Source organism: Amblyomma mixtum, chromosome 1 (assembly GCF_055824585.1).
Source record: "Amblyomma mixtum isolate Tamu chromosome 1, ASM5582458v1, whole genome shotgun sequence".
NCBI lineage: Eukaryota > Metazoa > Arthropoda > Arachnida > Ixodida > Ixodidae > Amblyomma > Amblyomma mixtum.
The window spans coordinates 322230455-322253895 of NC_143012.1; the positions used below are offsets into that span (position 1 = coordinate 322230455).

The following is a 23441-nucleotide window of genomic DNA, read 5'->3' on the forward strand; positions in this document are numbered from 1 at the left end:
TATATGCGGAATTGGTCATTATCTATTTTACATTCATAGATGACTGGGAGTCCTCCTACCACCGTCACTGCTGCCACAGGGGGGGGGGGGGGGCGGTGAGACCTACACATCTCTGCCCGATCAACCTCTCGCCACCAGCCCTTAATTGAACTCCCACCTGCCACGGTGTTCAGTTTGCTCACAATCCGGCGGGCTGGTTGCGATGACGTCACAAGGTCACGTGGCCTGGATGGCTTGAGCCTTCGTCTTGCACGCGGGAGGTGTGGGGTTCGACCCCTGTACTGCCGGGTATGCACCGGTGATAAATGGATATAAGCTTTCCCCTGCAAGTTGCTCGGCTTTTGTGGGGTGATATGCTTTAGAAATGGGTCTCTCACCACACCTTGTGCCACCGAAAAAGGGTCACAATGGGCTTTACTACACAAGGCGGATTTCGGTCCCTCACGGATAGATTTTCTATCGAAGGAGATGTAGTCTTGGCCAAAGGTCTCTTTTCCCAGCATTTCAAGCTGAGCACCAGGCCGGGGGAAACCTCGTACACATTGAAAAATCGGTGGGTACCCGGCGGCACTGCGGATCGAGTAGAGCACCTCCCGAATGCGAGGCGGGTGCTCTACTATAAGGCCACCGCTTCGGTCCAAGATGGCCGCCGCTATCAACAGGGCAATTTCAAAGAACGAGCTGGGCTATCTTCAGATAAAGATCAGCGGAATCGGTGAGCGAGAGTGGTGAACGGGGGCCTTAGTTATAGCGCTCTAAAACTTGAGGGAACACTTAAGCTGCGCCATAAGGGTATGACGGAGTAGCGTTAATGGCTGAATGTCCATATACAGCTAAAACTCTATCTAGCTAAGCCCAATTTTGCGAAATTCCGATCTAACGAACAAATTTTGATTTCCCGGCGAGTACCTATATGGTTCAGTGTTCTCAATAACCCGAAATACCGAAAAAAACTACAACTAAACCCGATTTCACGAAAATTTTGAAGGAATAAATGCATAAAAAAGGTGATCTCTAATTTATTTGGCCCACGATGCCTCTTAGCTTGTTGGTAGCGCGCCAGCATTAAAGTCTTTGCGCCAAGTCACGGCCATTGTTTTGTTTTGAGGGGGCTGCAAGCTGCGCCGCTGCGCGAAACAAAGGACTCGGCAGTCGGCGGCGCTTTCCACCTTAGCTTGGAATCTGTTTTACCAGATGGCGCTTTCACGCAGAAGCGACTGAGCTGCTATCGCGGACTTTTCATATGCGCAGGTGCAGGTTGTCGGCAGATAAGCTTTTAGATGCCGCTACGTTACGGTTTTACGTTTTGAAGGACGAAAAATTGTCTTCCTCGATTTTACAAATTTCCCCATTTAACGAAATAACTCGTGACTGCTCTTCACTTCGTTAAATATAGTTATAACTGTATGCGGAATTGGTGATTCTGTACTTTACATTCATAGATCGTGGGGGTCCTCATACTACTCCTGGCGTAGTATACTGAAGCGGTTAAGCAATGCGCCACTGCCCTGAGATGGCAGGTGCTGCCACCGGTGATGCTCGTGAGACCCATGTTGCTCTTTCTGAGCAACCCGTGCCACCCGACGGGCAGTGGTGACTGACAACCCACGTCGCCAGACAGATGATGAAATAGATGTAAAGATGATGAAATAGATGAACAATCGCTTTCTTTTTATATGGCAGCGGCGGTGATAGCTGTCCCCCTAAGAAACCACTGAGCCAATTTCCTCCTCACCTGGCTGAACTACTTTTTCGCTCCTGTGCGCCAGTCCTCAATGCAATCTTCTTTTAATTGTTCCCATTCAGTTAAATATGACCGCACTTTGGCTGTTTTTAACACCTAAACCGTATCGGTTGTCTGTAATAGCCTCGTTTCAAGGTGGCGATCATCTGCCTTCTTATGGCCGCCTGTTAGACCCCCTATTATGGCCCTGTTACAGCTCTGTTATGGCTCCCTGTTCTTATGGCCCCCTGTTGCGAAGGCCCTTCGTGTGCCGTCGCAAACAATTCGGTCAGGGTTTCCCCTTACATTTTCCCCCTAAATAGCAGACAGTGTACGCACCTTTCTGTGGCACGCGGGGCTCCTACAACTCGATTCAGAAATGATTTCAACGACGCCTTGTTGGGCCATGAGGCGTACGAGTCGATTTATTGATGCCACGGGAGTGTTAAGTGGGAGCGTCGAAATAACAGTCAAGCGCGACAGTTTTTTTGTTCCTTTTATAATTGTATGAAAAAAAAAAGCACTTAGTCACGAGCCGCCTTGGTCCTGCTTATGCAGACTCAATACCTTCCTTTGACGGTGTCGTCGTGAAGTTGGAATAACTGTCCTTGGAAGCCAATCGCGCGCGGCGCGCCATCTTTCCCGCCTTTCACCTCGACTCCAGCGTTTGCGAGTGTCTTGCGCACAGCGTTCCAGTTCCAACGGCGTGACGACAGCACCCGTGCCAGCTGCGCCAATTCGTGTGGTACTTGGAACGGTCTACCATTCTTCTCGGTCATCACATTGACGCGGAACCGAACCGGGAACCGGATCAGCCGTCCTCCGTGAACCCGCATGCCGTAGAACGTTCCCTGGTCGTCCACTTCCAGTTTGTGTCCTGCCCGATGAAGCGCTGTGATCAACTCGCCGTACTGGAAGCCCGGTAGCTCCCGGGGAAGGCGGGCGATGTCGCCTGGCACCGTGAACTCGCGACCGCGGATGATGACGCGGAATGCCTTGCCCGAGTCTCCGTCGTCCCCATTACCGTAGATGGAACCAGAAGGTGCTGCCCTCGAACCGGTAGTGTATCCACTCTGGCTGGGAACTGGAATTTCTTGACCCATGATGACCAAGGACACGATGTCGTCGCCATTGGGTGTAAGTTTGACCTGGACGCCATTGGACTGCAAAGTCTTGGTGAGCAGAGTGATGGCTTGGGGGCCGATTGCACGAACGGCTGTCACTAGATCGGTGGTGTCCTTGGGAAGGCCGTACCAGCGGCCGTTGAAGTTGACGCTTATGGCTGGTCCCGACGTCCCACCGGTGCCTGGACTCCCGGAACGTTGTTGGGGATGAATAGGGAAAGTGTGCTTCTCACCGTTGAAGCTGAGCGTCACTTGGTTGGGACTCCTGTGCACGTCCACGCCGATAAGTCTGAGACTGTCGAGCAACCTGTCGATTGCGGGACCGTTTCTGATTGTACGCAAGAGCTCGCCGATGCGCGGTATATCTTTGGGTATTGCGTACTTCACACCATTGATGCCGATGACCAGCCGAACACCCGCGGGGAGCTGGATGACCTCGTAGCCCTTGTGAGCAGATTGAAGTACACCGTCCGGCCCAGGAACGAGCTTGTACCCCGCTCTCTGAAGAACGCGGAGAAATTCGTCCACTGGTACCCTGTGGTCTGAGATTAACTGAATAAGCTTATCGTTATCTCTAGGAAGGACTAGGTGATTTCCTCCGATGTCTATGCTTGTCTTTGGTTGCGGCCTTATTGGGTAGCGTTTCCCATTGAACTCGATAGCTGTGACGTCATTGTTTGGTCCTCGAACTGGGATTATTCCGTAATTGTTGTACAGTACGTTGAGGACGTCACTGGGCATACCGTGTTGCTCGAGTTGTGTAACGATAGAAGGAAGATCACGTGGTATCAAGAAGTCCCGGCCGCCCAACTTAATCCCCAGGCGAATGGCCACGGGGAAAGGAATGGTGACGCCATCTTTTTCAATGCCAACAACATTTCCACTGTCCCTGTCGACTACGACGGGAATCTTAGATTTCTGAAGGGCGCTGATGATTTCGCCTATTATCTGGCTGTCGGGATGGGCGAGAATTCTTTCTAGGTCTGCAGGGATGTTGTACCTTCTTCCACGAATGATGACTGGTACTGGGGACACGGAGCGGACGGGAAAGCTTCTCCCTCCGAAGCGTATGGTCTTGATTTCCCCAGAGGGCGACTTTTCGGGGCGTGCACCAAATTCCTCAAGAATTGGTAATATTTTATGAAACACTTCAGGTTTGTCCTGAACAGCACGGACCAATTCCGGCAAATCCTTAGGGAGTGTGAATGGACGCCCATTAACGACAATCGTTGGAGCGACAGGCTGCGGAAGAGGGGTCTTTTTGTCGAACAGCGTGAATCCCGGGACCTTGCCGGTTGCGTCTGGCCTAACATCCCCACCGAGCTGTCGAATGGCAGTAGTGATTGCCGGAAGTTGATCAGGGTGTTCAGAGGTGTAAGTGGCGAGCTCGTCGGCGTCTCTCGGGAGTGTAAACCTCCGACCATTGATTTTAATAGTAAAAGAGGGCGCCACCTTTGTAGGAAGGTGGATAGGTTTACCGTGAAGTGTGACGTGCTGAAAAGGCTTGCTTAGGTCGGGAAATTTCACCCCTTTGTTGACTAATGTTTTGTAAATGGGGACAAATAAATTGGGGTTCTTTTCTAGAAAATCCAGGTATGAGCGGACGTCTCCAGGAACAATTTTGTCTTTGTGCGGAATTTTGACAACGCCGGGAAGGCTGACTTCAGGGTTTTCTTCGTTTAGATCAGCGGTTGGAAGCTCCTCTACAGGATGTGAAGGTCGGTGCTCAGAGTCGCTTGAAGGAAATCTGTCGAAAGGGTTTGAAGGTTCGAAATTTGATGGTTGGAAAGATGGAAAATGTTTTGACTTAGGAAAAAAGGGCTTAAAATCTTCAGGGCTAGAGGGTTGGAAGCCGTCAGGACTTGAGAATTCGGGGCCTTTTGGGTTGTGCTCTTCAGGCTTGTTGCGTCCTGGTCTGTGAGGTTGAGATTGTGTAGGACTGCCGGGGTTTTCTTCTTCGGGGCCAAACTGAGGGTTGTCCAGGGTATTTGAAGGTAACGAAGTTTCGGGGCTTGACTGATCAGAGTTGCCAGGACTCGAAGGTTCTCCGGGCTCAAGGCCAGGGATCTCTGAATCTTTCGGACGTGAAGGCTCCATACTTTCTTCATTCGGCTCTGGTTCCTCGGAAGCAGTAGGCTTGACGCGCCTAGGGCCATGTTCGAGAGGTTCTTCAGGTCCCCTTGGCTTTGGGTGTTTGGGGCCTGAGAAGTCGGTACCTAAAGAGCCACCAGGCTCAGCAGGTTGAAAATCTGAAGGCTCCACAGAGCCAGGACCGAATACACTCGGAGCCCAGGATGTGGGAGACTCAGGAATCTCTTGCCCGGGACGCTGTTTGTGACCGACACCAAACGGCTCGGCGTTTTGAGGGCCAACCGGTTCAGATGGTTTAGATTCGGGTGCACCAAATTGTGGAGGACCGAAAGTCTGGAAAGTATCTGACGGTTGCATCGGGTTCTCTGGGGTCTCTGAGGGCCCTACATGCGACCCGGGCGAAGATGGTCTGCGAGGTCTCAGCATGTCGAGGATAACAGAAGACAGTTCCGGGTATGTCTTCAGGACCCTTAGTATCTTGGGCTTGATCTTAGTAGGTACAGGAACCTTGTCGCCTTCGATAGTTATCTCGTCAAGTGGCGATGACGGACGAACCTCGGAGATCTCTTTTATGACGTCGGCAACATTCTTAGCTGCAGGGCCCCCGATCCACCTCACTCCTCTGTCGGTAGGCACCGCGAAGGAATCGACGCATTGCAGAGGGCAAGACAAGTGGCCGTGGCCACCCTGGTAGGTTGCGAACAACGCGAGCAGTGCAACTTGCAGCCGCCGGCTGGAGGACAGCATCTTGGTGTTGAGGAGCTCAGAGCAGCTCTAGCATGTAGATTCCTTCTGGCAGCTTACTGAAAGAGATTCGCGCGTGGGACACATTAAGGTTACGCGCTTTTAGCAACAATGGCTACTAGGTTCTGATTACTCATCTTTTATGCAATTACGATGGAAACACTAACAGTTTACAGACAGTTTACAGTTTCGTTTTACTTACTGAAGATTTATCTCTCCGCAGAGCTTGTTGCCATGTCATCATTCGTCTGAAAATGTTTTTTCTTTAAGACCGAAAAATAAAGGCCTTTATAATCAATGGGCACTTTTTCACTCGTGTTCTGACATGGGCTCGGCTGTATGAATATTTTTTCTTAAAACACTATGCCCTGAAAGATCCGTTGCTCTAAGCCAGTAGATAACATATCAAACATGTATTGCTGCACTGCGGACTTACTGACACAAATTCTGTGCAGCAGCTTAAAACAAATAAGTAAGTAAAGGACGAACTTTTACATGCACCGAAAGCCCAGCTGCTCAAGGCAATAATTCTTGTAGAATCGCCTTATCACTCGGCTGGACTGTACAAATATGTAGCTGCGTTACTTTGAGAAGTTGATTTAATCTGACCGGTCCAAGTGTGAACCTGCTTATCATCAGTATCCCAAGCAATGACTGATAACCTATTTTCTTGCGGGGGCATACCTGCTTAGGGTACTTCATTATAAGGCGATGCGCTTTTCGGTTCAGGCGTAAGCGAGATAGTTGCCATAGCAACGGTGGGTGGGGCCAGGAGCACATACGAAAAGAAGGGGCGCAGGTGTATCCCAATTTTGATTCCTTTGTCTTTTACTCACCAGTGTATTCCAATTTTGATTTTATTTCAATTCTGTTCTATTACAATTTTGGTTCTATTCTTGGTCCATTTCTAATAGTTGATTTTATTCATTATAGTGCGAAAGCACTATTTAATGGGGTAAAACCCAACCAAGAGTCTTGTGTGAAGCCTCGGAGTGGCTCGGTAAGCTCGGGTGAGTTCAGAGGAGCGTCGCGCCAGCTGTAGCCAATGAAAGGAGGGCGTCGCGCCAGTTGCCGCCGAGTGGAGAGAGGGTGTGAAGATGAAGAGCGAGAAACGAGGTTGCGTGCACATGCAGATGCCAGAAAAAAGAGGCGACCCAAGAGTGAACACATACTTTCGCACGTCTGCTCGGTTTAACCACTTTAAAACCCTACCACTTTTCTGCTGAGCCATTTTTAGTCCGTGCTCTCCCTCCTGTCCCCTACAATTAGATAGGGGGACTTCCCTCTGTCTCGCTCCTGCCAACCGTGGCAGGTAGAGAGAGGGAAATCCTTCTCAGCAACACCTGCCACGGTTACGAGGTGGAGGTTTCGCAAAGACGTCAACGCAGGACAGATTTCGCCTCCATGGTCCTCCTAATAAAAATAAAGCTAATATAGGTGAGAGGCGGGGGGGGGGGATGTAAATTTTGTGGAGATGCCGGGGCGCATGCCACAGTCATGTGTGCTTTTGAAGGTCGCAGTGAATGCGCGGCAACCGCACTTTGCGCAGGTAAATAACTACGTATGATTGATTGGCTGATGATAAGGGCACTTCAGGTGCCACACCGGCAACGTTACTCTTGCGGCACTGGGAGCCATGAATCTTACGGCGGGGCAGGAACACCGAGGCGAGAAAGCTAGTCGGAGAGGCATAGAAAGAGAGCTGAGCGAGTCATGGTTCAGAGCTCCATTGATATAAAGATAAATAAAGGTCATACGGCAGAGTTACCATGTGGTAATAGAAAGGAGCGCTAATGGGATACCCCCTGGTAAGCCCCTATGGTTAATGGATGAAAATTAGGTCCCGACTACTGGCTGATGCCGGAGGAGTTAATCCGAGGAGAAGCAGTGCCATATCATTGAAGGTGAAGCCACTGATTGGTAAGAAAACGGTCCTTTACCAGAACAGGACCCGACCTCGTTGTTGTAGACGGCCAGCACCTCCCACATGGATCTGACAACCACTCCGCACTGAATCCTCAGCGGCGGCGGCGCGCTTCAAGTTGGCGGTCAGGCCTGCGACAAAGAAAAGGCTGTTGAAAACCCTTGCCAGGTACCGCACATATTGCCACTGGAGACTAAACGTGATTACGTTTGACACAGCTCAAATTGGCAGAACATGGCAAGAAGCATAGGAATTATTGAGAACTGTTATCAAATTGAATGCAGGCCCACTCTGGCGCTGCGCATGAACCTTGCGGGAACTCGGAAAGAGCAACCTGGGTCTTACAACCCCCGCCGATGGATGTGTTTCAAGCAGACACCTGACGGGGCAATGACGCATCACTTAACCGCCTCACCACTGGGCAATTAGGGGTGTGAGGACTCCCAGCGATCCATGAATGGGCTTCAGTGGCTCGTGGCGTCATCAGCACCGCGTGGCCACCAGTTTACCAATCAAAGGAACCAGATGAATTTTAAAGTGGGACCACCCCCGACATTTGGAAGTGCGCCCATCCTTCAAAATTCGTAAAGACCCCAAAATTTCTGAAATAGGCCCACCTCTGAAAATGGATTAGATGAATTAGTGGGCCGGAATAGTATGACTCAGTATGATCTAATGGAAGGTGCTGAAACTTCTAGAAGGTGATGACTCATGTATAGACCAGATTTTTGAGCCTCTCCTGGGCGCGGCCATTTTGCACCGACTGGCGCGCCGCGGTGCGGGCGTTTCTTTGGGGACTGCGGGGCTGCGGCAGTTCCGCGGCCGCGCCTGCATATAGCCGCGCTTCGGGCGCTAAAAAAACATTGTCGAGCATACTTCCGCTACGTGGCTGTGTTGCAGGAAGTATTTACGTTATCAAAGCGATAACATTGACGCGTTTTAATGACATTTAGTTTGACATTCAGGTTAATTGTGCCGGCGCTTAGCACGCGCTCGTGCTGATATCGAATTCCGTCTTGGTGCTCCACCGCAAAGAAACTTTTGTTCAATATCAAGCATTAGGTGTGCGCCTAGCATGCAGTTCCAATTCCCATGCACTCTTATTCCTTCCTGCCGGCCGGACATAAAGCCCCCCCCCCACCCCTTCCACAAACAGGGCTTTCTTGTCGCCGCGCCAGTTTATCAACAAATTACCGCTGTGAGCCCACTGAGTCGCAGCGCCTACAGAAAAGAAATTTTGTCATGGTTTATGCAACCTGGTGCATAAAAACGTACTTTCGCTTAATTTATCAAAGCTTGAATAGATATGAGCAGCTAATCCAGCTTTCACTAATTCTGAGGTCCGAAGTCGCGTTATTTTATTCAGGAGCTCTCGCCGCGTGTGAGAGCGTTGCGTAGGCGTTTGGCTAAGTGTGGAAAATGTAATGAAATCGCGCATATTTTCCTATGAATAATGTAGATACCGCACCGCTGCGGTGGCTCAGTGGTTACGGCTCTCTGCTCTGGCCCAAAAGACGCGGGTTCGATCCCGGCCGCGGCGGCCGAATTTCGAAGGAGGCGAAATTCTAGAGGCCCGTGTACTGTGCGATGTCAGTGCACGTTAAAGAACCCCAGGTGGTCGAAATTTCCGGAGCCCTTCACTACGGCGTCCCTCATAGCCTGAGTCGCTTTGGGACGTAAAACCTTAATAAACCAAACCAAGCTAAGGTAGATACCAACAGCAGAAAGATACTATAGATAAACCTTTACCCCCCAGATACCTCTGACATGCGTGCGGAAAAAGCAGCTGAAATCGGTAGCGGTCGTGCTTACAATCCTGTGCATGAAATGTTCTTAATGGGAACAAGAGCAAGCTCAGCGCAAGGATGCTGAACACGTACTGGTGATCGAAAACACGCGCTCCGTCGGGACAACCTGCAGCTCGCCTATCCAGTTACTACTCCACTGAGTCAAGTCAATAGATTTACATTCTGATGCATAATAGTATCATAGATGATATCGCACGTAAAAGGCGACAACAAACGACACGACAGCGCAGAAATCTGCTTCGAAGTGCCGGTTTCCAGTCGGTACACTACCTGGTCGACTACCCTCGGATGTCACGTTAACGAGTAACTGCGCACAAGATAACCGCAGCACTGTCTGGAAGAGGGCAAATGTGAGTAGTGACGCACAGCACACACCCTCATACGTTAGCTGATGGAGCACAAAACGGCAGAAGCGAACACGTAAACATGCGTTCTATGCGCGGCGCCGGCGCGACCCGCAGTCCCTCGGGCCGCGCGCGCCGACAGATGGCGACTGGTGTCGAGAGTAGGCGCGCGTCCGCAGCCTGCGTAAGAAGGTAAAAAAATCTGGTCTATAACATATAAGGGCAATGGAACCGGCTCCAACGAAAGATTGGCTGGAAAATCGCAAGAACATTAGACACTCACTGTAAACACCACAGCAAAACCTGAATGCTATGGCATTTTCTTCTGTAGAAATGTAGTTAAGAAGGCCTCCAAGTTTTTTTTTCTAATTTTTATAGCTTGCTACGTTGTACTCGAGGTCCTGATCGGTGGACATTACATGCCCTGGGTAGATGTATCCCCTCATCATTTTCAGTATCTCGCTGTCTATCGGAAACTTGTTCCCTCCGCAGACTGCTGAACATCGCTTCAGTTTTCTTCATGTTAACTTTAGTCTCTCCGTTCTGGTTTTAGTGTTTGGGTCTTCAAACATGCACTGCGATTCCTTGCTTCTGTTACTTATTCGTGCAACTGTAGAGAGAGGGCAGGTGCATAGGTTTCCTGCAAACACAAAGTAAAAAAGGGAGGGGGAGTCCCAGGGTGGTTGCCAACGTTTTGACAAGTGGACTTCGTCTGGACGATGTCATCGGAATAAAACTGGAGGAGACACTTCAGCTCCACTTTAAGGGTATGACGGGATAGCCTTACTGGGTTGATGCCCCTATATGCGGAATTGGCCATTCTCTACTTCACGTTCAAGGATCGCTGGGAGTCCACGTACCCCTGATGGCGCAGTGGTGTAGCGGTTAGGCGATGCGCCAGGATGTAGGCGATACCGGCTGGAGGCTGCATCAAGCACAGCCACATACCGGTAGAGTCTGTGAGAACCCGGTTGCTCTTCCCGAGCAACCTCTCGCGACCGATTTTAAACTTAACTGCCACCTGCTACGGTGCGGAGTTTGTTCACAAACCGGTGGGCAGGTTGTGATGACGTCACAAGGTCACGTGACCTGGTAGGCCCATCTAGGTTTGCTTTTTTTTATTTTCCGCTCACGCCGCGTCCGTCGCCGCCGCCGACGCAGGGTTTCCCGCTGAACGGGATCATTAACGCTGTTCCGTAACAATCGGAGGCTTCTAAGCTGTCTTCCATTATCTCTTAACCCCAACTCGTCTTTGCTTCTGAATGCTTTCTGTAAACACGCAGGGAATAGCAGTGTGGCGAAGATATAACGTTTCCTGGCACCCTTTCCGGTTAGTACCTTATCGCTTTCCTTTTTGAGGACTATAGTCACTACACATTCTCTATGGATATTTTAGCACCTCATTTATGAGCATGTAAAGATGTTCATAGTGAAAGACAAACATGAGAACTTAATTAGCAACTAATAAATGTAATTAGAGAAAGCACGGGCATTTTGCAAGTAATTAAGACATGTATGTATTGAAGCAATTCTATAATGAAATGCTGAATAGCCTAGTTAATTTTAGAGCTGTTCATCGAAAATATTAGGGGTATAGGATACATTTCCACGGACATTAAGAAATGAAAGGAAGCCCTAAGAACAATAAAGAAAGGAAAAGCGGGTGGTTAATAGAAGTGATTCCGCATGCCTATTTAAAGGCGGCTAAGACATTTTCAAAGAAAGCTTGCAACACTGAGTACCTTTGCTGCAAGTTTTCTAGCACACCATGGCATGGGAAAATCTTAGCACAATACTATCCGTTCAAAAAAGCTTGTCTAACACATGACAAGCTACAGGCCAATCAGTCCATTCAAAGTTACGGGTGAATTGAACGTCCGCAATTCTCACAAAATGTTTTTATTTTGCTGGTAATTTTTCGGACAAGCGGTAATTGTACAGACAGCACTAAGAACCAGATATTACAGACCCAGAAAGATACAGAAAGTACGCAGACCCAGACTGGGTGTGCAGAACAGAACAAGACGGTGTGAAAAAGTACCCCGAAAATAGAGCATGTCCATGTCTTCAATCAAGTTGGACAGAAATAAGCAAAGCGTAAAGACCTTCTAGGTGTGGCATTCACATAAAACGAACCACAGTTCTACCCTACGTGACATCAGTGGTCGCTAGGAACAGTGGAAAAAAAGTGTTGAAAATGCGTACATAAATGTGCCAGAAAATAAGGAATAAAAAATTAGAGGAATAAGAAAGGAATAAGAAAATATAACGGTAGGATTAAAAGATATAAAACAAAAATGAAGTCAGGTAATGTTATACAGTATCTCCTTTGTTATTTTCCGTATGTTTCTGAGAAGCCTCCAGAAGGTTAAGAGGAGCAGAATTGTGCTCTATAGTTATGAAATAATCTGAGTATTCTATTCATTAGATCAGCAAGTATTTTTTATTCATATAACCATCCATATATTATTTGCTAAGTCAATAAACGCCCACTAAAGAAACAAAAACGTCTGCACATTGCTGTTTCCTGATGATAACATTGCTGTTTCCTGAAGATATTGTCAGATATTCATTCCGGTAAATGTCTTAAGATTCAACAGGAGAATTACAAGGTCACAGTATGAAGGTGATATAAAGAAAAGTAAGGTAGTGCTCAACAGCTGGTGGAAAGTTTGGAACAGCTGTTTACTTTAAGCGGTAAGACATGTAGTAGTGAGCAAGTGTTTCGGGACACGTAATCACGGTCGATATCTATCGTGAGGGAGGAAATCGCGGGAAAAAAAAGAGGGGTTCTTAGTACGCTTGATAGACGCGCGCGTCACGAAGAACTGCTGCTCGATATGATCAAAAGGAGAGCATTCAATCATTGTATCCTGCTAGTAAGGGGTCGAAAATTTAAAGCCAACGAAGGAGTTTTAAATGACAACGGCAATAGTATGCAATCAATTGAAAGAAAAAACTAGTACAAGAGAAAAATGCAGCAACATAAATTAAAGAAGAAACGGCGGTTGAGGATCTACCTGAAATTAAGATAAGAAATAGACTTCCACAAGAAAACGTACAGCACAGAACAGAAAAACCATGAGCCATATCAGTGCAGAGTGAATGCGAAGCAAATAAGAGTCGCTGGATCAGTATCAGGGTACTGCGATCCTCTTCTCCTTGCCACCGGAATTGGAAGCTTCATGACTACCCCAGTCTGACGTTATCACTGCAATCGCATCCCTGGTTCCTTGTGTATCTGTTCTGTGAATGTCGTTTCTAGTAGGTGATAAATAAAACTTCTGCGTAATTGGAACAGTTAACTTTCAGATATTTCGAATGAACAGTCAGATAAACGGCAACAGTTATTTGCACAACTCATCTGCACAGCACATTGCGCATGTATGCTGGTCCTAGAGGAAAGCTTAAAGGCTTTGGAAGCTGGTCGACTTATGGTTTGGTTTGGTTTATGGGGTTTAACGTCCCAAAGCGAGTAGGGCTATGAGAGACGCCGTAGTGGAGGACTCCGGAAATTTCGACCACCTGGGGTTCTTTAACGCGCACTGACACCGCACAGTACACGGGCCTCTAGAATTTCTCCTCCAAAGAAATTCTAGCCGCCGCGGCCGGGATCGAACCCGCGTCTTTCGGGTCAGCAGCCGAGCACCATAACCACTGAGCCACCGCGGCGGCCGACTTATGGAAATTCCCCACAGGCGTTGGCGTTTGCTGCCATTGCAGCCTTGGGCCGCGACCGTCGTATATGTGGCGTCGTAGTGGTGATGTTCGGTAGTTTACTTTTCTTAGGAAAGAGGGATATAAGTGTGAAGTCTGAACGAAGATGCAAATAACTGAAGAAAAAATTGCTTGCTCTACAGCGAACTCAACAAGATTTATGTAAAGCATAGTGTGAAATAAGCCCAGTGCGCTGAATAGAACTTATTTAGAGACTGGCGTAAAGGCGCGGCGCCATCGAAGTGCCGGTGTGCCGAAGACAAGATAGCCAAACAAAAGTCCTTGAGAATATGCCTTGCATGTTTGCCAGGCTGGGGAACATGACCGATGTGTATGCACAGGTACCTGTCATGTTCTTTAAGAGTCAGCGAGTGGCATAAAACTGTTTTCTAAGGATGACTCCTAGCTTTATCTAATCACTGATTATCTGTTCGTGCTAAGCAGGCGCACTGAGACAATCGGTTTAGAATGCTACTTAACTTTCGTTCAACATTACACGGCCTTCAATGGACAACGCGGGAACGTGTAATCTACCTTCAGCAGCATTCTTGTATATTTTTTATTATCTCGTGGAAGGAACGCAGAACCAGCTCTCAGAACACGTGCTACACGTCATTCCGACTTCGTTTTAAGCACTGCAATTTAAAGGCGCCAAAAACCACACACACAGACAAGACAAGAGAACGCGACAGAGCGCTCTGTCCCGTTCTCTTGTCTCGCCTGCGTGTGGTTTTTGGCGCCTTTAAATTAAAATTAGCAATTACAAACTAGCCCAACAGGAAGTTATCTTAAGCTAGATGATCGTTTTAATCGTCAAGAATCTTTGTAAGCAATTAAAATATCATTCCATGAACTATTCAAGCGAAGTCAGACTAAAGACTTCAGAGAAGGCAGTCTTTAAGAAGAAGGCTATTATAGCAAAGTAAGATTAACGACATTAGAAAACCTATAATTGTCCTTGTCACTCTCTTTCTCAGAGCTTTAATTAGCTCAGGTTCTGTTTCTTTCAGTTCCTGCGCTACAGCCATGTGTTCCAATGAACACGATGCATGACAGCTAACAATGAACGCAGCTGATTCCGATCCCAATTCCCGCCACACCTCCTTTGTCTTTTCCTTGTCTCAATATACGGATTGCCTCTGCTTTACCAGAAAACCTTAATGAATACCCAGTGTCTCTACCATACCTTCTTTTTTCTGTTGCTCTCATAGTGCGTGTTATGAAGTACCGCTAAATAAGGTCTATTCTCGTCCTTAATTGTCCTTGTCCGCACGGTTTCCCGAGCCCTATTGAGGGCAACGTTATCCATTAATCAAGCGAGTCGGATAGTGAGCCCTCCGGAGAGGTAACATTGTCCTTGCCTATTATTCGCGTACGAATTCCCGTCGCTGCTGCATACGCAGCAGCGTAAATACGTGACACAAACACACACACACGAGCCCGTATTAGCCCCGCACTTACGAATATCGTGACGCCCCGTCGAGTCGTCCACGTGCTCTGCTTCGGGCTCCCTATTATACCGCTTCTGCAAGCGGCGCTGGCGGCGGATAAATCTGCGTCCGGGCTAAGCGGCCGGTCGTTCCGCTCTGAAGAAGCAGCTTTCGGGCAGCAGCAGAAGCAAGTAGCAGCACTTCGGCGGCTCCTTGTGGTCGCCGGAGCTGTCCGCAGGATCGACCTCCTTGTCGAAGAGGGGTGCCTCCCCCCCCCCCTCCCCTTTTCACACACAGACACACAAACCCCTTCTTCTCTATCGCCTCCCCCCACCTCGCTTCTATTAAGAGCAGCTTTGTTTATTGGCCAGGGGCTCGCAGATATACGGTCCGCGGCTTGACAGGCCCGCGTCAGCTGCCTTCAATGGTCGCCCTAACGAACTCCTTCGGCACAGCCGACGCCATAGTAGCGGCTTGCCGCACCGCCAATCTTGCGCGGGACCCAAGGAGAGGCTTCCGTTGAAAGGGGTGGGGAGGGAGAGGGGAAGAGAGAGGGAAAGAAAGGAGAGGGCGATGAGGCGCGCGTTTCGTTAAGTCGAGCTATTGTTGCTGCCCAAGCCTAGAAAATTGAGGTTTCCCGAGCGCGTGCGCGGTGCGTGCGTTTATGTATTGCTTTGGGGCTAAGGAACGATGTCGTCGAGCGAGTCGCGACGTACATTATGCGCGACGCGATGCATTCGGGGCCGTGTCGTAATGAATTTGACAATGTGTCGTTACTCGCACATCGCGTCGCGCGTGCAAACGCCAGTAAGAAAGGGGCGCTGCTGAAGGACATTGGAGAAATGAGGGAAGGGGTTGCTGCTGCGGCTGCTTTTTAGTTTAGTTTTTATTTTCATTGCGGCGTAAACCCGTCTGTTTCGGCGGTTTAGGCAGTCTTTGATGGCGCATTTCTGCGATCTCATCGGCTCGTTTTAAAAACGCGCACGAGCAGGATGTCTGTCTTCGAAGCGCTAGGCGTAAAAGGTGCAAAAAAAAAAAAAGAACTTTCTGTTTTTGGGAGCGGCCAACGACTTCCTGTTTTAGGGACTCATGAGAGCAGCTGTGGCGCTTCCAAGCTACAAAAAAGTATAGATAGCTACGCTCCGCTTAAAATTTTTTACTGCGTGCACGTGATGAGCTTCCTTTGTTTCGGCGCGCTAAATGGAGACTTTTGTGCGGCCATGATATGTGTATGTTTTGTCGCCAGATAACGCTTGCTGAGTTCCTGACAGCGACTTGCATAAGGTTTTGCTGAAACCAGTGCACCGCATGTGTTGCCATCGCGACTCAAAGAGCTTAGGGCTCAAATTATAGGTGTGCGCATACGCCTTGAGCTCCGCAGGGCAATCCGCATTCTAGAGGCATTTGGAGCTGCGACAGCACGAGATGGAACGCATGTGGCTTTGACTCATTCAAACCTTTTTCCTCAAGCGCGACCTTTCTGCGCAGACGCTTTCACGTCGGAAAACTTCGATATCTATGGCCGACAGAAATCGCTCAAAGAGAGTTGTTACGTGCACATCACTACGCCTTACTTATTGTCCTGCATATACTCCTGTATTTGATGCTATATATGCATCGAGGTCTTCCGAACTCACTAGCATTCCCGATCATGTTGGAAGCGCACAGCCGGGCCTCCTTGTATCCGCTACTCATACCATTTAAACCTTGCAAGACCGGTCTCAGGACGAAGAAGTGGATGAGTTTCTCAGGTCATCATCGTCGCGACATCAAGTGCTGTCAACGACGTCGGCCTCATTCATTTTTAACCAACACAGATGCATCCTCCTCTCCAAGCCTGTCTCTCAGTCTGATTGTGCTAAAATGGAAGCTAACAGCCGGGGCCAGCTAATAAGAAGTCCTACTATGAAAGCACCTCGCTGTCTGACCGGCTAGCGCCCGTGACATCGGCAGTCATGTCTGGGCTGCTAAGGTGCTGAACAATCACGAACTACTGCAACGCGTGAAGAGCTTCCTGATTTGCTCGAGCCCTTCGAAGCTTCTACTCCAGCGCTAAGAAGTCGTACAACAAAGTACAGTTGTCGGCGTCCCTCAGTTTGGCCTCCCATTAAGTACTTTTGGTCACGTGCCGTCTGCTGTACGCATCACACCTATAGCGGGCTCATAAATACGCCACTTACTCTCTAACGTCATCGTCACCTTTCACTACTCGTCTCGTTCATTTTATGCGGCGCGGAGCAGATTAACGCGACAAGCAGCCCAAGCCAAAGTTCTTTGTACGTTATCGCTTCCCATTAATGCTTTCTCTCGTCTGCAAACAAAAAAACAAACAAAAAAAACACACAAGGAAACAGCAAAGCTGCATTCAAACGCGAAAGATTATAAATATGCCTCCTCTCTACATACAAGACGTCGGTTCGGCCTCAATTTGTTCGAGACGAATATGGATAGGCGGGCTCTCGTAAGATATGGTACGGTGGGCCCACATTCTAACAGCCATAGCGACGACTGTGCAACGGCCACGCTTTCCGCATAAACTGACTAGCCGGAACACGACGGAGCGGCGCCCGGTTGACCGAACCCCAGCAGCTGCGGGGCTGGTCTTACTCCATCACGCGGGAGCCGTTGTGTCCGGACCCGTGTGAAAGGCCGTGTCAAACGGTTCGACAGGGCACGAGCTCGTGACAAAAAGCTTGAACCTGGCGGGGCCGAGTGAACAGCGAGCGACGAGGGGCATTTACTTGCGTCAGAAAAATAATAACAATAAAAAACTCAAAAACAGTCGCTGCACCCCCCCCCCCCCCCCTTCCACTCTTTCACAAGTCCGGCGTTCGTCCTGTCTCGTCTACCTTCGTCCGTGTCTTTTTAGCCGCTGGAATGTATCACAATAGTACTACCAACCAACTAGCCCAACTTTCTACGCTTAATCACATCTTTTCTATTGCTAATACATCTTTTGCCGGCTTATAAGAACTGATTATAACTAAATGACGGTAGCAATTTAATGATAGTTAGCACGGAGTCTGGAAAACTTGAAGAGCTGCTAACGCAGGCTGTTCTTGTTGCTGTTGTTGTGGTTGACCTCTTTTGGAGTGGCACATAACCACAGTGGGGAATTGGCCACTGTGTCTTGTACATTCAGGCAGTAGTGACACATTTGCGCAATTAAGGAATGACGTTGTTGAAGTTTTGCATTAAAGGAAATAATCTTGAAAATTTTGACTAACAAAGAAACCGGTTGGACGCAATGATTTAATCATGAAGATAATCGCACATGACTCAATGAGGGCAGTTGCAGGAAATGTTGAAAACGTGCTGTTATCCAATGCAGTGTTTGAAATAAATGTCACCACAGGTCCGCAAAGGACAGACTTTGCTACAAAATCAGCCATCACACTAGCATCAATGCCGTAATGTCCACATACCTAGTGAAGACGCGCTTCTTCAATATGTGGTGGAATGAAAAACCTTAGGGAACGGCTTAGAAGTGCGGCCCTCGAGCCTTTGAGCGCAGTCAGGACAGAAAGGTTATCAGCAAGTATAATGAACTGATTAACATAGCAAGGGACCTTTTGCGAGGCAAACTGAAACGATAGAAATACGCCAACCAATATAGGCGCATAATCTGGGGCCCGAAATGAATAACTCCAATCAAGAGGCTGTTCTTGTAGAGTGAAGACATGCAGAACCTCTTTCTCCTTTTTCCTTCGCACTTGAAGCCAAACTCGCGCATCACGTGTTCCGAGCAGTTGCAGTTAAAAGTGTACAAAGTCCAATATAGTTGAAAATGTGGATGAGAAGGCTTAATGAGGGCGAGTACAGGAAGTGCCCTGCAGTTCATGCTCACCATTTCTGGGATGTTTTAGAGCTCTCCAGTGGGACTTCCGTTCTGTCTGGTTCTTGTATACACAGGTCTGGTGGAACAAAGGAGACAGGGACAAGAATCTGGCCAGAATTTCACCGTTTCAAAGGTGAGCTCGAATTTCGTTGCCACTTTCCAAAGAAGGCCACAGCGACTAAACGCGAACCTGAGAAACAAAGCTTGGTTTGGTTTGGTTTATGGGGTTTAACGTCCCAAAGCAACTAAGGCTATGAGAGACGCCGTAGTGGAGGGTTCCGGAAATTTCGACCACCTGGGGTTCTTTAACGTGCACTGACATCGCACAGTACACGGGCCTCTAGAATTTCTCCTCCAAAGAAATTCTAGCCGCCGCAGCCGGGATCGAACCCGCGTCTTTCGGGTCAGCAGCCGAGCACCATAACCGCTGAGCCACCGCGGCGGCAGAAACAAAGCTGGTCAGCTATTATTCAATCCTGATTATCGCGCATGATTTGTTATCAGTGACTTTTCGTGTGACTGACTTCTCATAAGACTGTCGTTATTATCCTTCCTTGGCTGATGCCACTCTACGTAAGAATTCTCATTTTGGCCATGTTCGAGACGAGAAACATTTCTTGTACGGAGCCAGATGACAATTAAGCTAGAAGGGCGACTATGGGTTTCTTTTTTAACGTTCGAGTTGACAATGACACCAAATTCCTTAGAGTCCCCTCTATAGCTTTTTAAAGCACCCCGTAGAAGAATTAGGAAAGAGCACAAGGCCGGAAACAGACACCCGCCAAATATGGTGTCACGACAGACCAACCTATGACGTCATGAATACTGTCACAAAACCTACCATGTGCCCTTTGGTTGGCTAAACATGGCGAGTGTAACTGACAACTTAGATCATTATTTATCTAACTTGACCGAAAGCAAGCTCGAAATTTTGTCCTTCAGTAAAAGCAGAGCAAATGTTATGCCTTATGGCAAGTGTTAAAAAATATATAAATGAACGTGCAAACTGCGACGTCACACAAGCAAGGTCGCCTGGAGAAATCTTTGCAATTCAGGCCTCGAAATGGTAAATTTTGAAATTCATATACGCTGCAGTAAAACTCTGCCCTGCTGCGAAATTTGGAACGAAGGACTAGAAAACTCGGAGAACGTAAAAAGATGCAGTAAAATCTGAATAGTCAAGAAAAACTCCGGAGTTGCCTTTTAATGAAGTCAAGAGTATGACAGAATCCCGTCTGACCGGGACAATATAAAGGAAAAAAACACTGATGCCAACCAGCTTAATTAAGATTGGATATGGAAATACAAAGACTAGTTTTTAGGTGTCTCATATCGTGCTACTGTCCGAGTTATTTCAAAAATGCGCCTAGGTGTTAAAATGGGCCTAAGTGACGTTGCGCGTGCCTCACACGCTTTGTGGTGAATTCGAATATATAAGGCACCAATTGAAACTAGGTTGGTGTTTACGTCGGTAGTTGCGAGGCCATTTTTGCCCGACAGCACTACCGAATGCCAGTGTTAAATGTACGCTTTACCTGGCCTTATCTGCCACACCTTGATGAGTACAACTTGTAGGTATATGTGTAGATAGATGGGTAGTAAAGAGTACTGACGCATCTTCGGCGTCCTATCGATAGCCCCCACGCCGCCTGCCGCGGAAGCATTAGAACTGCATCCGTGCGTGTTGCTTTTTTTTCTGTCCTTGTTCTTTTGCGCCACGTTTTCCATGTTCCAAATTCGACCAGCACGTACAAACATCAACTGTGGTAAAGTTTATTATGCTCCTGTGGGCCTTTTCATCCAGTAAACACGTTCTTTTGGACTGTCGCGAGCAGGTGCAGAGATCGCGCTAACATGTCCATGGTGTTTGCGCCACGGAAGCTCAATAGTGCAGCGAACAGAATAGCGAAAACCAGGAACCGCTTATTGGAAAAGTCTATGCGTCGGCCCTTATGTAGTCTGCTCATGCCTGTTGGTTACCTTTGGCTCAGGCATCAAGCGATGGTCCTTCCTACCGCTCACGTTTGCGCCACAGGATAAACCAGGTAACAGTAGCGTAATAAAAAGGAATACCTTTGCGATTTATGGCTACGCACACTAGCTCTTTCGACTTTTTAATGCGTATAGCATACATTAAATGCCGTCCCGCTATGCCACGACCTACCCGATGAGCGCGAGAAAGAAGAGGAGGATGTCTGCAGCAGGCTAATGGCCTCACGGGCGCAGCAAGAGCATCATCATCATCATCATAATCATCATCAAAAACTCGTACTAGACCATCAAAGCACCAGGGAAAGAAGTAGAAGAAGCGACAAGCCGTAAGGAGAGGCCATGGGCAGCGACGAATTCGACTCGGATGAGTCCTTCTCGTCCTCCCCTTCATCAAAGGCTAGTGTCAGCGACCAGGACAAGACTGGCTGGCAAGCAAGCTCTCCTTTCGCAGCATTACTAGCCGCTGTCCTTCTGGTCTGTCTGGTAGTTGCCCTTGTCAACTTGTCCAACGTGTCCCGGGAGAACGAGCGGGCTGCTGGCGCCACCAAGGGCAGGCCTTGCTACACTGCCGGCTGCCGACGTCTGGCGCACTTCCTACAATCCTCTATCAACCGGTCCATCGACCCCTGCAACGACTTCTACGGGTACGTCTGCTCGAAGTCCGCGTACGCCAGTACTTTCAAGAAGGTCAAGAATACAACAATGGATAGCTTGGTATCGCTGCTGCATACATCCACACTGCCCGAGCAGGGACAGTCGGCGATGCAGAAGATGGTGGCACTGTTTCGAGCCTGCGTGTCACTCGCAAGAGAGAACAGGTCGGAAGGTGGGGACTTGCGCCAGTTCCTGGTGTCTCTACGGTTGAACCCAGCATCCCGCGGCCGAAGTGCAGGCGACCCCCGCGAGGACCCTCTCGATGCAATGCTGAAACTCTCAGTGGAATACGGCCTGCACCTCTTCTTGGAGTTCAGCACAACGGGAAATGCCACTCTGTCTCGATATCATAAACTGGCCGTTAGTAAGGATTATAAGGAGTGGTGCGAAAAGCGCGCAAATTTGACCGACACAAACAGCCTTACGGTCTATGTCACAGAGCGCGTCAGCGTACTGGCTCCACCATGGGGCCACGAAGACGTCCTCAGCTTCAGCCACGATTTAATTTCACTCGAAAACGATGTGATCGTCTTCTTAGCACAAGCGGAACAGTCCTTGGAGCAAGCTGGTCAACCAAAATCACTGGCCACGAAAATCCGTTCGCTCGGCAAATTCACAAGAAACGCGGTAAGCTCCGAGCGATGGATGTCAGCCATACGGCGATGGAGCGAGCCGAAGTCTGTGCCGGAAGACACAATTCTAACGGAGCCTCTGGCGCTGTGGCTCTCTTGGCACCTACTGGGGCAGGGCCGCTGGCCTACCACCCGGCGGCTCATGGTCTGGGGGCTACTGCGCAAGCTGGCGCCGTACGCGAGCGCTCGTCAATTACCTCGCGGAGGCCGCGAGCTGGACAGATACTGCGTGAAACGCGTTGCGCACTATGCCGAGCTGGCTATCATGGCCGTGCACCTCTACCGCACGGTGACCCCGTCAGTGCTGGGAGATGCCGAACGCATGGCTAGACAGCTTCGCATTGCCTTCGTCAACGAGCTCCAAGCTTCGGACTGGCTTCGCGGAGAGCCTCGTAAGACGGCATTGCGCAAAATAGCCGCCATGCGAATGATCATCGGGTTTCCCAAGGGCCTGTCACGGACGGAACAGCTTAACGAGTACTACGCCCAGCTGCCGGACCTCTCGAGCCGACAATCCCTGCGGTCGTGGCTGGAACTGATGCGCTTCCAGCAGCTGAAGAGGCGCTCATCGTCGGTCCTCGAAGCGGACGCGCTGCGTGTGGGCAAAGTGAACGCGTACTATTTCTCTGGGAACCGGGTCTGGATGTCAGCCGGCCTGATACAAGCGCCCATATACTTCAACCACGCGCCGGACGCGTACAACTTCGGCTCCCTGGGACAAGCCATCGGGCACGAGATTATGCACGCGTACGACGTGGGCGGCCGCAACGTGGACGACGAGGGACGTCGCCGCGACTGGTGGAGCAACGAGACCAACTTCCAGTACCAGGAGAACGCGCTGTGCATACGCCACAGCCATGAGCAGGTCCTCAAGCAGCGCGCCTGGCTGCTGAGAGGCGAGCTGGACTCGGAGAACCTGGCCGACTTCGCTGGAGCGAGTGCCGCCATTCGAGCTTACAGAGCGCAACCGCCCAGCAGGCGCCTGCTCACAGTGCCCGGCTATCGGCCAGACCAGTTGTTCTTTGTGGCCCAGTGCGTCAAGTGGTGCGCGCCACTGGATTCATACCGTCCAGGCTCGTGGCACGGGCGTGCCCGGTCTCGCTGCATTGTGCCTCTTATGCACATGCGCCAATTTTCCAAGGCCTTCCGATGCGCCAAGGGCGCCTACATGAATCCGGAAAAGAAGTGCCGCTTCTGGTGACTCCTGGCGACCGGTCTCCGTAGCTGCTGGCTGCGGATGGAATTCGTTTGTACTGTTTGGACCCGATCATGCGTGATTTGTTGACGCCCTCCAGGGGCGATATCTGCTTGAGATAAATTGGTTAAAACTAAATACTGCGTGAGATTAGGAGAAAAAAAAAGCGCTAAATAAAGCGCGAAACTTGACTGCACAATCATTCCCTGGTGTCATTAACCTGAC

General features: G+C 49.3%; 2 protein-coding genes across 3 annotated transcripts; one reads left to right on the forward strand and one right to left on the reverse strand.

Annotated features, from left to right (window-relative positions):
• Nucleotides 1-2131: 2131 nt before the first annotated feature.
• Nucleotides 2132-18942, reverse strand: LOC149372705 (uncharacterized). 2 transcript variants are annotated; one of them, XM_089567257.1, is made up of 3 exons: nt 18753-18942; nt 7623-7737; nt 2132-5741 (listed from the first exon to the last, which is right to left on the reverse strand). In XM_089567257.1, the coding sequence occupies exon 3, from the start codon at nt 5683-5685 to the stop codon at nt 2284-2286; it is 3402 nt and encodes a 1133-aa protein (XP_089423383.1). In that variant the 5' UTR covers nt 5686-5741; nt 7623-7737; nt 18753-18942; the 3' UTR covers nt 2132-2283. The 2 variants fall into 2 exon arrangements, with proteins under 2 accessions (XP_089423383.1, XP_089423384.1); XM_089567258.1 differs by lacking the exon at nt 18753-18942 and adding an exon at nt 14937-15144.
• Nucleotides 18943-21074: 2132 nt separating this feature from the next.
• On the forward strand, nt 21075-23222 carry LOC149372706 (neprilysin-1-like). Its single transcript, XM_089582440.1, has one exon. The coding sequence runs from the start codon at nt 21075-21077 to the stop codon at nt 23220-23222; it is 2148 nt and encodes a 715-aa protein (XP_089438566.1).
• Nucleotides 23223-23441: the final 219 nt, after the last annotated feature.

Excerpts from the sequence above, each read along its gene's own strand:
- LOC149372705 (XM_089567257.1), bottom strand. The coding sequence starts at position 5,685 with ATGCTGTCCTCCAGCCGGCGGCTGCAAGTTGCACTGCTCGCGTTGTTC.
- LOC149372706 (XM_089582440.1), top strand. The coding sequence starts at position 21,075 with ATGGGCAGCGACGAATTCGACTCGGATGAGTCCTTCTCGTCCTCCCCT.